Genomic DNA, 13,614 nt, shown 5'->3' with positions numbered 1-13,614 from the left:
AGGGGGTTGTGACATGTTTGGAGAGGGTGCTGCCATGGGCGATCCCCTTCCACATAAAGATGAGATTACTCCACAGTACAGAGGGCATTGGAGGTAATAGATATATGAGGCATCGACTCTTTCTGGGACTAACTCTGGCTAATCGGGATATAGCAATGTTGTGGCAGGATGTGTCCCCGGCACAATTGGCGCCTGGAACTTGGGAATGGACCACTGCATGGGGATAGAAGTAGCGGTGCTTCGAGCAACAGGGTGTCCACAGAAACACACAAAGATTTGACAGAGATGGGCACACTACAGGGGTATTTTTTTGGCACCGACACCATCAGCAGACTCACATTTTTTTATTTTTGTCAATCTATTTTATTGAGTTTTAAGTTCCGGTACAGCATTAGGCATACAAGATCAAGCACTGTTGGGGAATACATTCAGCATTTATGGCTCAGTGCATACATACATTAGATTAACAGTCCATGTCTAATGTAGCAGGCAAAATAATCAAGGACAAGGTTTACAGGTACCGTTGCGAGTTGACAGCAGCAACCAGGTGCATGAAGGAAAAGTGGTTAATGCAAGTGGGTAAGTACACACAATAATGACATCTTTAGCCTGCACATTAAGAGTCCTCTGAAGCAGGAATATTGGCAAGTGTCTATTGCCACATGCCACTGCATGGACTGTCTCATAGATCATGCAGGAATGCTTGTGTTCAGCTATAATTGAGTGCCAATAATAGATTCGTAATTAAATAACAGAAATTGAGAATTGCGCGTATAACAGGGAAGGGGAAAAGAAAAGTAAAGGGGAGGGGATGCGCAACACATGTAACCAAACGTATAGCCCGAAGCTCCCCACTTTATTTCCATGCACAGAGGTACCCACAGCTCATGCAGCTAACAACGTCCGGCTGCCATCTCATACCCAGGATGTGCTCCTACTGAGTGTCACAAGTAATCAATTCCTATCTGCAAGAGAGTATTGTGGCTCATACGCTGCAGCTGCCAGCGAGGCTGCTCGCTGCCTAAAGCTTGCGCGTCAGAGAGGTCCAAGAGTGGTGTGTCTAGACTGTGTTGTAGCACATTGTAGATAGTGTCCCAATATGTGGGAATAGGGGTTTTATACAATCCCAGGGTCTCCTCGCGCTTAATGGTCAAACTTTCCGCTTTGGCCCATGCGAGCATAGAGTACGCTAAGCTTTTATGCAGGGAGGGTCTGGTGCTTTCCATCTTTTGCTGATCAGCCGCTTGGCCTATCATTCCCAGATATATGAATCTGGATGTGACTTTCGTGTTAGGGGTTCTATGAAATGTATGCAGTAAATATGTGGGCCAAGTGAAAGACAGTTCCCGGTCGGTGCATTCTTGTAGCAGGGTGGCCACTTCCCTCCAATATGTAACCACCCTAGGGCAAGCCCAGAACATGTGTAGTAAATCAGCTCCTGTCTCCTCACATCTCTGGCATGTGGCATCCTCTCAATTAACATATATGAACATGTGGGGAGCGTGAAAATCGCGCTCCACACCCAGTCGCACTGCAGTTCAAGGATACTAGATCCAACTCATTGCAATCCATTTGTCCATTTATATCCAATTTTATCCAAAAGTTTGTCATCTTTTACTTCTTTTCTTTAGCTGTGATCCACATATTCGACATATTGCGTTTTAGGAAACTTAACGTATCGACTCGTGCCCATCCAGGCCTCTTCGTACATACGGACCCAACGCAAAAAGTAGTTCAAAGCAGTTTTTCTTTATTCATGACCCAATGCATTTCAATTGCCCTTCGTCAGGGGTAACTGTGAATCAATGATTATAAACATTCCATTAGTGATCACTTTACACAAACCATGTATATTGTACATTTTCTACCCACACACTACGTGAATTAATTGCACAAACGCATTTACTTTTTATTGTGTCCCCCCTCTCTTTTACAAGTCATTCTCAATTATTAAATACAAACCAACAGTGCAAACGGAGTTCTACTAAAACCTAACACCCGTGCGTATTTCATCTCTAAATTATATAAATCTGCTGCAGAGAACACTAATCCTTTTCCAGACTCGCTCGCGCTAACCGGCTTCCCGCTTATACTATCTCCCTCGTTCAGTCTAATTTCTCAACAGTTACCTAAAATATATTTTAAAGCAATATTGTAATTTCGAGTGGTCTTCAAATACCAAGTTCTATCTAATAAACAAGCTTTGTTTAGACATCACGCGTACCTGCTCAAACGTTTCTTCTCTCCGTAGCCCCGAGTTCGTCTGAGACTAATGATTTATCCATTACGATGTTGCGAGGGAGGTAGTACAAGCGGGAAGCCGGTTAGCGCGAGCGAGTCTGGAAAAGGATTAGTGTTCTCTGCAGCAGATTTATATAATTTAGAGATGAAATACGCACGGGTGTTAGGTTTTAGTAGAACTCAGTTTGCACTGTTGGTTTGTATTTAATAATTGAGAATGACTTGTAAAAGAGAGGGGGGACACAATAAAAAGTAAATGCGTTTGTGCAATTAATTCACGTAGTGTGTGGGTAGAAAATGTACAATATACATGGTTTGTGTAAAGTGATCACTAATGGAATGTTTATAATCATTGATTCACAGTTACCCCTGACGAAGGGCAATTGAAATGCCCGAAATGCATTGGGTCATGAATAAAGAAAAACTGCTTTGAACTACTTTTTGCGTTGGGTCCGTATGTACGAAGAGGCCTGGATGGGCACGAGTCGATACGTTAAGTTTCCTAAAACGCAATATGTTGAATATGTGGATCACAGCTAAAGAAAAGAAGTAAAAGATGACAAACTTTTGGATAAAATTGGATATAAATGGACAAATGGATTGCAATGAGTTGGATCTAGTATCCTTGAACTGCAGTGCGACTGGGTGTGGAGCGCGATTTTCACGCTCCCCACATGTTCATATATGTTATGGTGCATTAGGGCAATGCGTAACCCAGTTCGCACGCAATTGACACAGTTTGTAAAATGATGGATTATAATGAAATATGCAGTGTGCACACCACCTCATTCATTGTTTAAATTTACTGCCCCTTGTTGGTGTTGCACCCGATGATAAAAGAGTTCTGAAACAATATTTCGTCGTTTGGAAGATTCTACATATTATCTAACAGCGAGTTCAAAATAACGAGTGACTAAGGAGGCAACGTGAAAATGAGATACACATTTGAGTCACGGTTGCATAAACCAGAAGTTGATGTTACCTTACACAAAAAACTGATCTGTTTATGTATCGCTTGCACATTTTCTTCGAATTGTATTATGGGAAAAGTAGTCTTTGGGGATTACAATGTGGCAATGGAAGTTTTTTTAGCAAACACATGTGAGGGGGTGGAGTCTAATGAGTTTGAAAATTGGGTGGAGAACGCGGCAACATCGTAATGGATAAATCATTAGTCTCAGACGAACTCGGGGCTACGGAGAGAAGAAACGTTTGAGCAGGTACGCGTGATGTCTAAACAAAGCTTGTTTATTAGATAGTACTTGGTATTTGAAGACCACTCGAAATTACAATATTTCTTTAAAATATATTTTAGGTAACTGTTGAGAAATTAGACTGAACGAGGGAGGTAGTATAAGCGGGAAGCCGGTTAGCGCGAGCGAGTCTGGAAAAGGATTAGTGTTCTCTGCAGCAGATTTATATAATTTAGAGATGAAATACGCACGGGTGTTAGGTTTTAGTAGAACTCAGTTTGCACTGTTGGTTTGTATTTAATAATTGAGAATGACTTGTAAAAGAGAGGGGGGACACAATAAAAAGTAAATGCGTTTGTGCAATTAATTCACGTAGTGTGTGGGTAGAAAATGTACAATATACATGGTTTGTGTAAAGTGATCACTAATGGAATGTTTATAATCATTGATTCACAGTTACCCCTGACGAAGGGCAATTGAAATGCATTGGGTCATGAATAAAGAAAAACTGCTTTGAACTACTTTTTGCGTTGGGTCCGTATGTACGAAGAGGCCTGGATGGGCACGAGTCGATACGTTAAGTTTCCTAAAACGCAATATGTCGAATATGTGGATCACAGCTAAAGAAAAGAAGTAAAAGATGACAAACTTTTGGATAAAATTGGATATAAATGGACAAATGGATTGCAATGAGTTGGATCTAGTATCCTTGAACTGCAGTGCGACTGGGTGTGGAGCGCGATTTTCATGCTCCCCACATGTTCATATATGTTATGGTGCATTAGGGCAATGCGTAACCCAGTTCGCACGCAATTGACACAGTTTGTAAAATGATGGATTATAATGAAATATGCGGTGTGCACACCACCTCATTCATTGTTTAAATCCTCTCAATTAAAGCATTTATTGAGGTTTGCCCGCGTGAGGTATGCTCTGTGGATGATGTATATCTGTATCTGCCTAAAGCGCATGTTTCTAGGGATGCGTGCGAGGTTCTTGAGAATCTGGGCCCATTCCTTGTCCATGAGCTGGGCACCCAGATCTCGTTCCCACTTGTGGCGAAGCAGTGAGAGGCTTACTGCTGCATGAGTTCGGGATGAGGCCGCAAACCAACGCGTCAAGTGTCTGCCCTGTCCCATGACATGCAAGTACTGCATGCTGAGATGGGTCTGCAGTTCCACAGTAACATCCCCCCATCTTGCCATGAGCGAGGCTACTAGTGGGCGGTGAGTAAGAAACTGCCCAGCCGGCAGCCCCTCCTCATCCACGAGGGTGGTATAGGGTGTGAGTGTCCCTTCATGGTATAGGTCTCCCATGGTGTGGATACCTTTGTCGTGCCAGTCCCTAAGCACGAGTGTTGTCAGTACCGATTGTCCGCTGGGAGTGCCCTCAAGGGTTCTTGCCGGCGCATAAGGGGGTGCGCGTTATAAATAGACTTCTACGAAAGCAACGGTAGGCCACCGCAAGTAGCAGAGGTTCTGGAGGGCGTGTACTCGCCCCTTGGTGGAATAGTTGGACTATGCGTTCCAAAGTGTAGGGGGGCTGTGTGGTGGCTGTGTCTGCACAGTGTCGATCTGACAGCCAACGTGCAATCCCCTGCAGCTGAGAGGCCAGGTAATAAAGCTCGATACAGGGGTCTGCCAATCCCCCCTGATCCGTTGGCAGAGACAACTTTTTTAATGTCATCCGGTGTCTAGCATTGCCCCAGATAAAATCTCTAAGGTGTCTCTTGAGGGCAGCGAAAAAGGAAGCTGGCACATACAAAGGCAAATTCGTGAAATAGTAAAGGATTCGCGGGAGGATCACCATTTTAGCGAGTGCTATCCTACCTGCAACAGCCAGGGGCAGCGTCCTCCAGAATCGCATCTGTTACCTGATGGAGGTCACCGAGATTCCCCTCGAAAAGGTCTTGTGGGTGGCAGTAAATCTGGATGCCCAGGTAGTGGAACGCCGGGGGCGCCCACTGCACCGGGGTGCCACCTATAGTGAAGCCTGGATCACAAAGCCCATCTTTGACAGGGTAGAGGCATGACTTAGCTACATTGACTTTCAATCCGGAAAGTGCAGCAAAATCTTCCAGTAACTGGACTAGTTGGGCGGGAACATGATCGATATCTCTAATATAAATGAGGAGGTCATCCTCGTAAAGCGTGAATTGATGAGTAGCGTCTCCCAGAGGCACCCCATCCTCCAGTTGGGTGCGCAGTGCTTCCGCCAATGACTCCATCGCGAGCGCAAATAGAAGCGGGGACAGGGGACACCCCAGACGAGTGCCTCTTTGCACAGGATGGGAGTCTGAAATGTCGGGGCCTATCCTGACTCTCACGGTGGGGCAGTATAGAGAAGGTGTACTAGTAGAATAAACTCCGGGCCAAGGTTACATTTCTCAAGCAGCGCAAACAGGTAAGGCCACTCCAGGGAGTCGAAGGCCTTCTCTAGGTCTAACAAAAGGCAGCCAGCCCTGGGCCATTCCTCCGCTGCATAGGTGGCCACTCTGAAGAACCAACGTAAATTGAACGAAGTACAGCACGCAGACAGAAAGCCATTTTGATCCGTGTGGACCAACCCTGTAATGGCCTGTACCAGTCTGTCTGCTAGTATCTTCACAAGTATCTCATAGTCCATGTTGAGCAGAGCCAGGGTTCGGTAGAAGCCCATGTCCTCCAGATCTTTGCCCGGCTTCAACAATGACACCAGATACGCTTTGTGCATAGAGGGAGGAATCTGCCGTGCATCTAGGGCCGCTGCAAGCACTGTATCGAGATTTTGCACCAGGGAGGCCCGGTAGGCTTTGTAGTACCATGACGGTAGTCCATCTGGTCCCGGGGCATACCCGGACACCAGAGACTGAATAGCCATCCCAATCTCTTCCTGCGATACCTGCTCACTGAGCATCTCACTATGTTCTTCTGTCACCTCGGGCAGTTGTTGGCGGTCTAGGAACCTAGTCAGGTTGTGTTCATTACAGTTCTATCGGAATTGGTAGTGCTGCGTCAGGGCCGCGTATATGTCACGTTGCGTGACTAATAACTGGCCCGTGTGAGAACGGAGCGACCCCTATGGGGTCATGAACGTGTTCCTGCTGGATTCTATGCTAGTAGTCTGCCCGCTCTGTCTGCTGCGGTGTGAGTACAGGCTGTGTGTGCGGTGTAGTTGTGGCACCGGAGTTGCTCCAGCAATTCCGCATCCAGGGAAGGCATGGCTTGGCAGTTCGGGCTGTACTGTTCCCATGAGGCACAGGGTCAGACTGATTTGCATATAGCCATGTCTGAACTGGGGTGGCAGAGTGGGCTAAAGAACGGTGATGGATTAAACCCAGATCTTTTGACTGGGTGTGAGTGTTTGATTGATTCAGATGCTCCGTCCATCACCACCCCCTTTTGTACCGCTAGAACTAAAGATGGCTGCTCTATGTTCTCATGTGCTAATGCTTGCATTACTGCTTTTACTAAATTGTTCGTTCTGCATAATCCCTAATGCTATAGTTAAAATAAAGTAATGGGAATAGAGTAGAGATAAGTGGTATACAGTGCATTCATTTATTCTTTGTTCTAAAACTTTTTCTCTTTGACTTTGCCATTAGCTCGTGTTCAGACCAATCAGGAACAATATTGATCCATCTTGGGTCCTGAAACTGGGCATGCGCCGAATTCACCAGAGTCTACAAGCCATGGCATTGAATTCCTGCCAACTCCTGACTTGCTAGAAGACGCTCATGGGAACCTTACCTTCTGACCCTTTGGAAGGAAGCTGAACAAATTGTTATATTACATTGTAATTCTTATTGATACATTCACTGCCGGGTGGAATAAAAGTGCATGGGAAATAAAATATTGGGCGGGAACATTAATCTGAATATTGAAGAGCATGACCTCATAACTGGTATGGTGGGAGGACCTCTCCTCATCCTTTGACCAATCAAATTGAGGGAATACACACATTTGCAACATTGGGGGGTGGTACACTGCCCTGCAAAATGGTATAACTAAGGTAGGCTTTGCTAGTTAGTTTGTCCGACTTGTCCGAATAGCTGACCTGTCACTGAGCCAACGCACTCAATAGGCGATCAAGAGCAGAGGTGCTGGCGGAGCACTCTGTCAGAAGAATCAATAACCCAATCGGGGTTCTGATAAGGAGTTTGATAACCCAATTAGGGTTCCTGAGGGAGAAGATTCACTAACCCAATCGGGGTCCGACTGCTAGCTGCAGAGCGGGGTGTGACGCTGGCGTTGCACTTTAGCTCTGGGTGCCAGTCCTGACCTGCGGTCGTCTTGTCCTGATCCAATTTGGTCCGTACTTATCCTGATTCTGGTCTGCACCTGTTCTATCCTGTTGGCACCTGCACTATGGGGGGTCCTATCCTTTATCCCAGCCCGTGGCCAGGGTTGGTCTTCACACCATTCTAGGTAAATATAAAGCTACATGGGTATGCCATTGTGCTGTTTCCCTCTTTTTACCCTTCCTATAATCCAATGCTTAAAGAAAGTCTCATAATATTTCTGCATCATTTTACTTTGATTGGATGCTTTCAAATTGATCAAATTCTGATTGATTTAGTATGGACTCTAACATTTGAGAAAATATTTAGATAAAGCGTTTAAATCTTTCCCGAGTCTGTGGTTATTTTATGAGTGAAAATATCTATTTACTACCTATTTTCTTACTAACTCCCTGGATCCCTTAGGACTCTAGGTACCGGTAACAAGGATTGGTGAGTCAAGGTATAGGTGCTAAAAGGTTAAAATTAATCACTGGTTAAGCGTAGGTTTACCTGTTCAAAGTGTGTATATTTTTATGGGCCCAGGTGAGTATGGTAAAATTCTGGGCAGGTGAACCCGCGCTCTATCAGTGGTGCATCAATATCCCCATGCCTGACATTTCTAGTCCATCAGTTCTGGCCCAATTTTTTACAATGAATGTGAAAAAGTGGTGAAAAAAGTTTTTCTTTTTTTTTTAAACAAAAAGTCATGGTTAATAAAGGGAAGACATCTGCCGGTGAGTGACAATGGACATCAACTGGAAAATACATGCATAAGTATTATAGGATGAAAGGAAATTCAGATTTAGAAAAATATTTTAATGAGAAGAATTATAGTGATCAATATAGTCAGACAGAAGCTAAACAGGGATTTACAAGTGGTGCTTATGGATACCAAAACTGGTTGTTAGAGGTTTGCTGGGCACTTTAAAGTCGCAATTTAGTTTTGCACTGTTCCACGTGGCCAGAGTTGTGATCAGCCAAACGTAACTGTGAAATCAAACCTTGTTCTCCTGTGCAGCCTCGCAACATCACTGAATACGCTGAAGGGTCACCTTCTTGTGAATACCATGGTAGACAATTATATCTTAAGCGCTTGTTTTATAGTAAGACCCCGAATAGGGCAAACTGATCTCGTTCAAAGACTCATTGGACAGTGTCTCCTATCAGGGTGGGGCGAGTGGTAGAGAGAAAGAACTCTCAATGCAGCCACCATTTAAAACTTTTAGGAAAAGTGACATTTCCGGTCACACAAATATGGCAAGAGGTCCCCTTTTTATCCCCCTGGCCAATTGTACAATGGATGCCTGAGGTTAACTGTTATCAGTAAGAAGCAATAACAAGCTGGCATGGATTCTGTGACTGGTGGGCAAGCAAACACTTCTGGGTGAAACGGGAAAAAGGGAATGGCTATGAAATTAGACTAGTACTACAGATTAAGACATGTACTGGAAATGGAAACAGTCTCTTATAATATTGCAGGTGATGAGAAAAAACATGGTAAACAAGGGAGCCCAGTGTTGATATTCTCAATCGCTCTCCTGTCCAAGAACACTGAGAACCCTCTAGATTGCCCCACCTGAAGGAATGCAAGACAAAGGTGATGGTCCACAAATGGCTACAGCTCAAGGACTGTTGTCGGTCCATATCTTTATGGTAAATCATGTCCTCACAGAAGAGCATTGTTGGATACAGTGGGGTGGGGGAGCGCGTCTTTGTTGCAATGCTTCCCTGCTATTCTAAAACACAAAATTATTTGAAACATGAAAATATTCCGAAATTTACCTTCACCAGTGCCTCCACTTGGTGCAGCAAGATGGGTTTGTTGCAGAAGTCCACCATTGGCTTCGGAATGCTCAAGGTCAATGGTCGTAATCTTGTACCATATCCACCAACCAAAATCAGAGCCTTCATTTTTACCTGACAAAAGAAACCAGAAAAAGAAACACAGGTAAGAGCCATCTGGGCACCAACAAACTTGAAAGTAGAGTGCCTCAGGTCAAAAGATCAAAACCTGGGAGAATCAACATAGTCCCTCATCCTTTCAATGCTGATAAACTGAGTAACATTAACCCTAACTGCTGAGGCTTTCCACCCCCAGTGCTGAGCTCTTTTTTGATGTTTGCGGCACTTTCACACATAAGCCTTCATAATTTATTTATATTTTTATATCAAAAGGTATTTAAGCCACATCCCTTTTTCCCCCACTTGGTAATTAAAAAGGAGCCCAGGGTTGGTGAATTCTAGAGGGAATTGAGAAACTAGTCAAAATATAGCAAAAGTTTGGCTTAAAAAAAAGCGTTGTGAAAGAAAGCAGATTTCCCCAGGCATCAAAAGGGTTGCTGTGCTGAGATCATAACATCACATTTTCCCAGCTTTCAGGAACAGGCAGAGTTGTAAAGATAACTCCAATGCAATTGTTCCAAGTGGTGGTCAATGTTTCCTGTTTTTGTGGTTTCTACCTACGTGCAGTTTGTGATGGACACGGAGTGAAACCCAGAGGTGAACCTACAAAGCTATACATTCCTGAAAAGCAGACACAATGTGGAATTTAGCAAGGGGTCATTGGTGTAGATCGTACATAGATTAAAAAAAAACTAATTGCTGAAATAAAAAATGTATAACAAAAAAAATAGAAAAAGGTGAGATTTCATCTGTAAATTTTGTGCGCTGGGGGCCAGTTTAAAAAAGTAATATACAGTTAAATCCGTCAGACTCTTCTGGTTACAAGGATATATAATGTGTGTTAGTTATCCAAAAACATGCAAAACCCAGCACCAACAACTGACCTGCAGCTTATCATAATTTTTTATTCTGTAGCATACATGCAGAAATTCAGATTGCAATATCTAATGAACCAAAACTAGGGATGAAAGAAACACATTCATATTTTTGGTACAAAAGGGGGTGGTGATGGACAGAGCATCTGAACCAATCAAACACTCACACCCAGTCAACAGATCTGGGTTTAATCCATCACCGTTCTTTAGGCCACTCTGCCACCCCAGTTCAGACATGGCCATATGCAAATCAGTCTGACCCTGTGCCTCATGGGAACAGTCCAGCCCGAACTGCCAAGCCATGCCTTCCCTGGACCGGAAACAAGCTGCCGAGGACCGGTTTCTGGCATTTCAGCTGTCTTCAGCCCGGCTTGCTTGAATCCAGTGGCAAAGTGAGCAAGGGACTCACGTCTGAGCATACCCTGTGGTACAAAAGGGGGTGGTGATGGACGGAGCATCTGAACCAATCAAACACTCACACCCAGGCAAAAGATCTGGGTTTGACCCATCACCGTTCTTTAGCCCACTCTGCCACCCCAGTTCAGACATGGCTATATGCAAATCAGTCTGACCCTATGCCTCATGGGAACAGTCCAGCCCGAACTGCCAAGCCATGCCTTCCCTGGACCGGAAACAAGCTTCCGAGTACCGGTTTCCGGCATTTCAGCCGTCTTCAGCCCGGCTTGCTTGAATCCAGTGGCAAAGTGAGCAAGGAAGAGGGGTTGGCCTAACGGCTAAGGCGCTCGACCTCGGACCTGGGGAACTCGGTTCGAGTCTCGGTAACGACGCCAAAAAACCCCTGTGATTCTGGGCAAATCACTTAATCTCCCCGTGCCTAAAAAAAAAAAAAAAAAAAAAAAAAAAAAAAAAATGAAAGTAACTGGTGCTATGTAAAGCGCTCTGATAACTGATTCGGTTCGGTTCAGGTTCGCGCTATATAAAACTCTCTCAAAAAAAAAAAAAAAAAAAAAGGGACTCACGTCTGAGCATACATGGCTTGGCAGTTCGGGCTGGACTGTTCCCATAAGGCACAGGGTCAAGGCTGATTTGCATATGGCCATGTCTGAATTGCCGTGGTGTGGTGAGCAAAAAAACGATGGATTTAGGCCCAGATCTCTGTACTGGGGTGAATGTATGACATTGTTCTGCATTCTGTCCATCAACTGTTGTTTTTGCATTTGTCACCCCAAGTGGGACGGGTATGCTCAGACGTGAGTCCCGTGCTCTCCACACCACTGGAGTCAAGCTATCCTGGCTGAAGACGGCTGATAGCCAGAAACCGGTCCTAGGATGCTTGATTCCGGTCCAAGGAAGACATGGCTTGGCAGTTCGGGCTGGACTGTTCCCATGAGGCACAGGGTCAAGGCTGATTTGCATATGGCCATGTCTGAATTGGGGTGGTGTGGTGAGCAAAAAAACGATGGATTTAGGCCCAGATCTCTGTACCGGGGTGAATGTATGACATTGTTCTGCATTCTGTCATTCAACTGTTGTTTTTGCATTAGACACTGCAGGGCATATTTACAAGGGGATTGCGCTACCTTAGCATCACTCTTTACGACGCTACAGAGGTACAGTGACCTGCTCCATATTTATAACGCAGCGTTAAGCCACTTTACGTAGCTTAACGCTGCTTTGTAAATATCGTACTCTTTCACGCAGGTATCTGCGTGAAAGGGGCGTGCCATTTGTGTTGCTGTGGGGTTCTACTACAACAGTCATTGCTTTTTGATGCTGCAGCAGATTTACAAAGGTAAATCTGAGGCAGTGCCAAAAACTAACATCACTGAAAAGCAGGCACAACTTTTATTTCTCCTTGTTTTCGCTCTTTCTGTGTGTGCTGCTTTCTGTAGCACACATAGAAGGAACAAATCACAGTTAATGATTATGTGCAGGAAGGTGTACCTTCCTGCATATAAAGAATCATTCCTGCATTGCAGGCACCCTTGCACCATGGCGCAAGGGTGTCTGTTTTGGTGCTAGGCAGCTTCTTTTTCCCCCAGGGCACGCCGTTTTCTTGTGAATAGGACACATCCCTATGTTTAGGTCTCGCCTAGCGTTAAATCGTGCACGCGCTACTCGCTCTGTGAGACATATTGTGGATGAGGAGCTTTCAGAAGGGGACTTGAAGCCCCACCCCTCATTTTCATTGGCTTGCGTTGTTATTTGCATGCAGCCGAGGTTGCGTGTCTCTTTGGGGAGTTTGTTGCTGCTCTGGGACTCTGGAAAGGATTCTGTGCAGTCCAGCTGATATTAACTAAGTGATTGTAAGACCCCCTAGGACCTCACAACCGTAGGTCTTTGTTAGTGCACCGGCGTTGCTGCGGTAATCCACGCGCCCCCAAGAAATATCGCCTCCGCCATTTACATTGGGTGGTCTTGTTTGTTTTGTGTGAAATATGTATTGGGATGCATGGGGGCTGGGAGGGGATCGCTTTCCGAGAGCCTTTCTTCCTTCGACACTTGAGCCTGGCTCGCTTCACCGCTGATATTAACTAATGGATTGTAAGACCCCTTATGACCTAACAACCGTAGGTCTTTGTTAGTGCACCGGCGGTGCTGCGGTAATCCACGTGCCCTCCAAGAAATACCGCCTCCGCCAGTTACATTGGGCAGTCTTGTTTGTTTTGTGTGAAATATTTATTAGGAGGCACAGGCGCTGGGAGGGGATCACTTTCCGAGACCCTTTCTTCCTTCGACACTTGAGCTGGGCTCGCTTCAAACTGTGTCACCAAGCTGGGGCGGCGACGGGCCGCTCGGGCCTGCTCTCAGCCTAGGGCTGGCCGCATTCGGCTCTGTTGGGGCGAGTGCTGTAATTATACAATTGTGCCTAATTGGGACCGCGGCTGGAAGCTGCTGCACAGTCTCCAAATAATGGGTGGGGGATGTTTCACATGGTGAGGGTCTGGCAGGACTTTAATTTCTTAACCGCCCGCTTTCTGTTAACAGTCATTGCAGTAATTAAAAGAGCCGTATTTGGTATCGAGCCCCCGTGACCGCTCGAAAGTGCACTGCGCAAAGAAAATGACCGCCCCCCCCCTCCGCACCCGTCACTTCAGACCTTGTCCCTAAGTGTTTTATTAGAAGGGATGTGCCTGGAATCCTCGCTTGTGTCTAGCGAGCGATCTGTTACTTTTGTTGC

The 13,614-nt window shown here is 45.3% G+C and overlaps 1 protein-coding gene across 1 annotated transcript in view; it reads right to left on the bottom strand.

Annotated features, from left to right (window-relative positions):
* Positions 1 to 13,614, bottom strand: part of GMPPB (GDP-mannose pyrophosphorylase B) — a 185,588-nt gene that overhangs the window by 145,392 nt on the left and 26,582 nt on the right. The window contains exon 2 of the mRNA XM_078661210.1: positions 9,478 to 9,612. Coding sequence (XP_078517336.1) covers positions 9,478 to 9,606 — 129 coding nt within the window. The 5' untranslated portion in view covers positions 9,607 to 9,612. The remainder of the gene's footprint in view (positions 1 to 9,477; positions 9,613 to 13,614) is intronic.

The sequence above is a fragment of the Lissotriton helveticus genome, chromosome 9 (genome assembly GCF_964261635.1).
Source record: "Lissotriton helveticus chromosome 9, aLisHel1.1, whole genome shotgun sequence".
NCBI classification, from domain to species: domain Eukaryota; kingdom Metazoa; phylum Chordata; class Amphibia; order Caudata; family Salamandridae; genus Lissotriton; species Lissotriton helveticus.
This window is presented reverse-complemented; position numbering and strand designations above follow the sequence as displayed.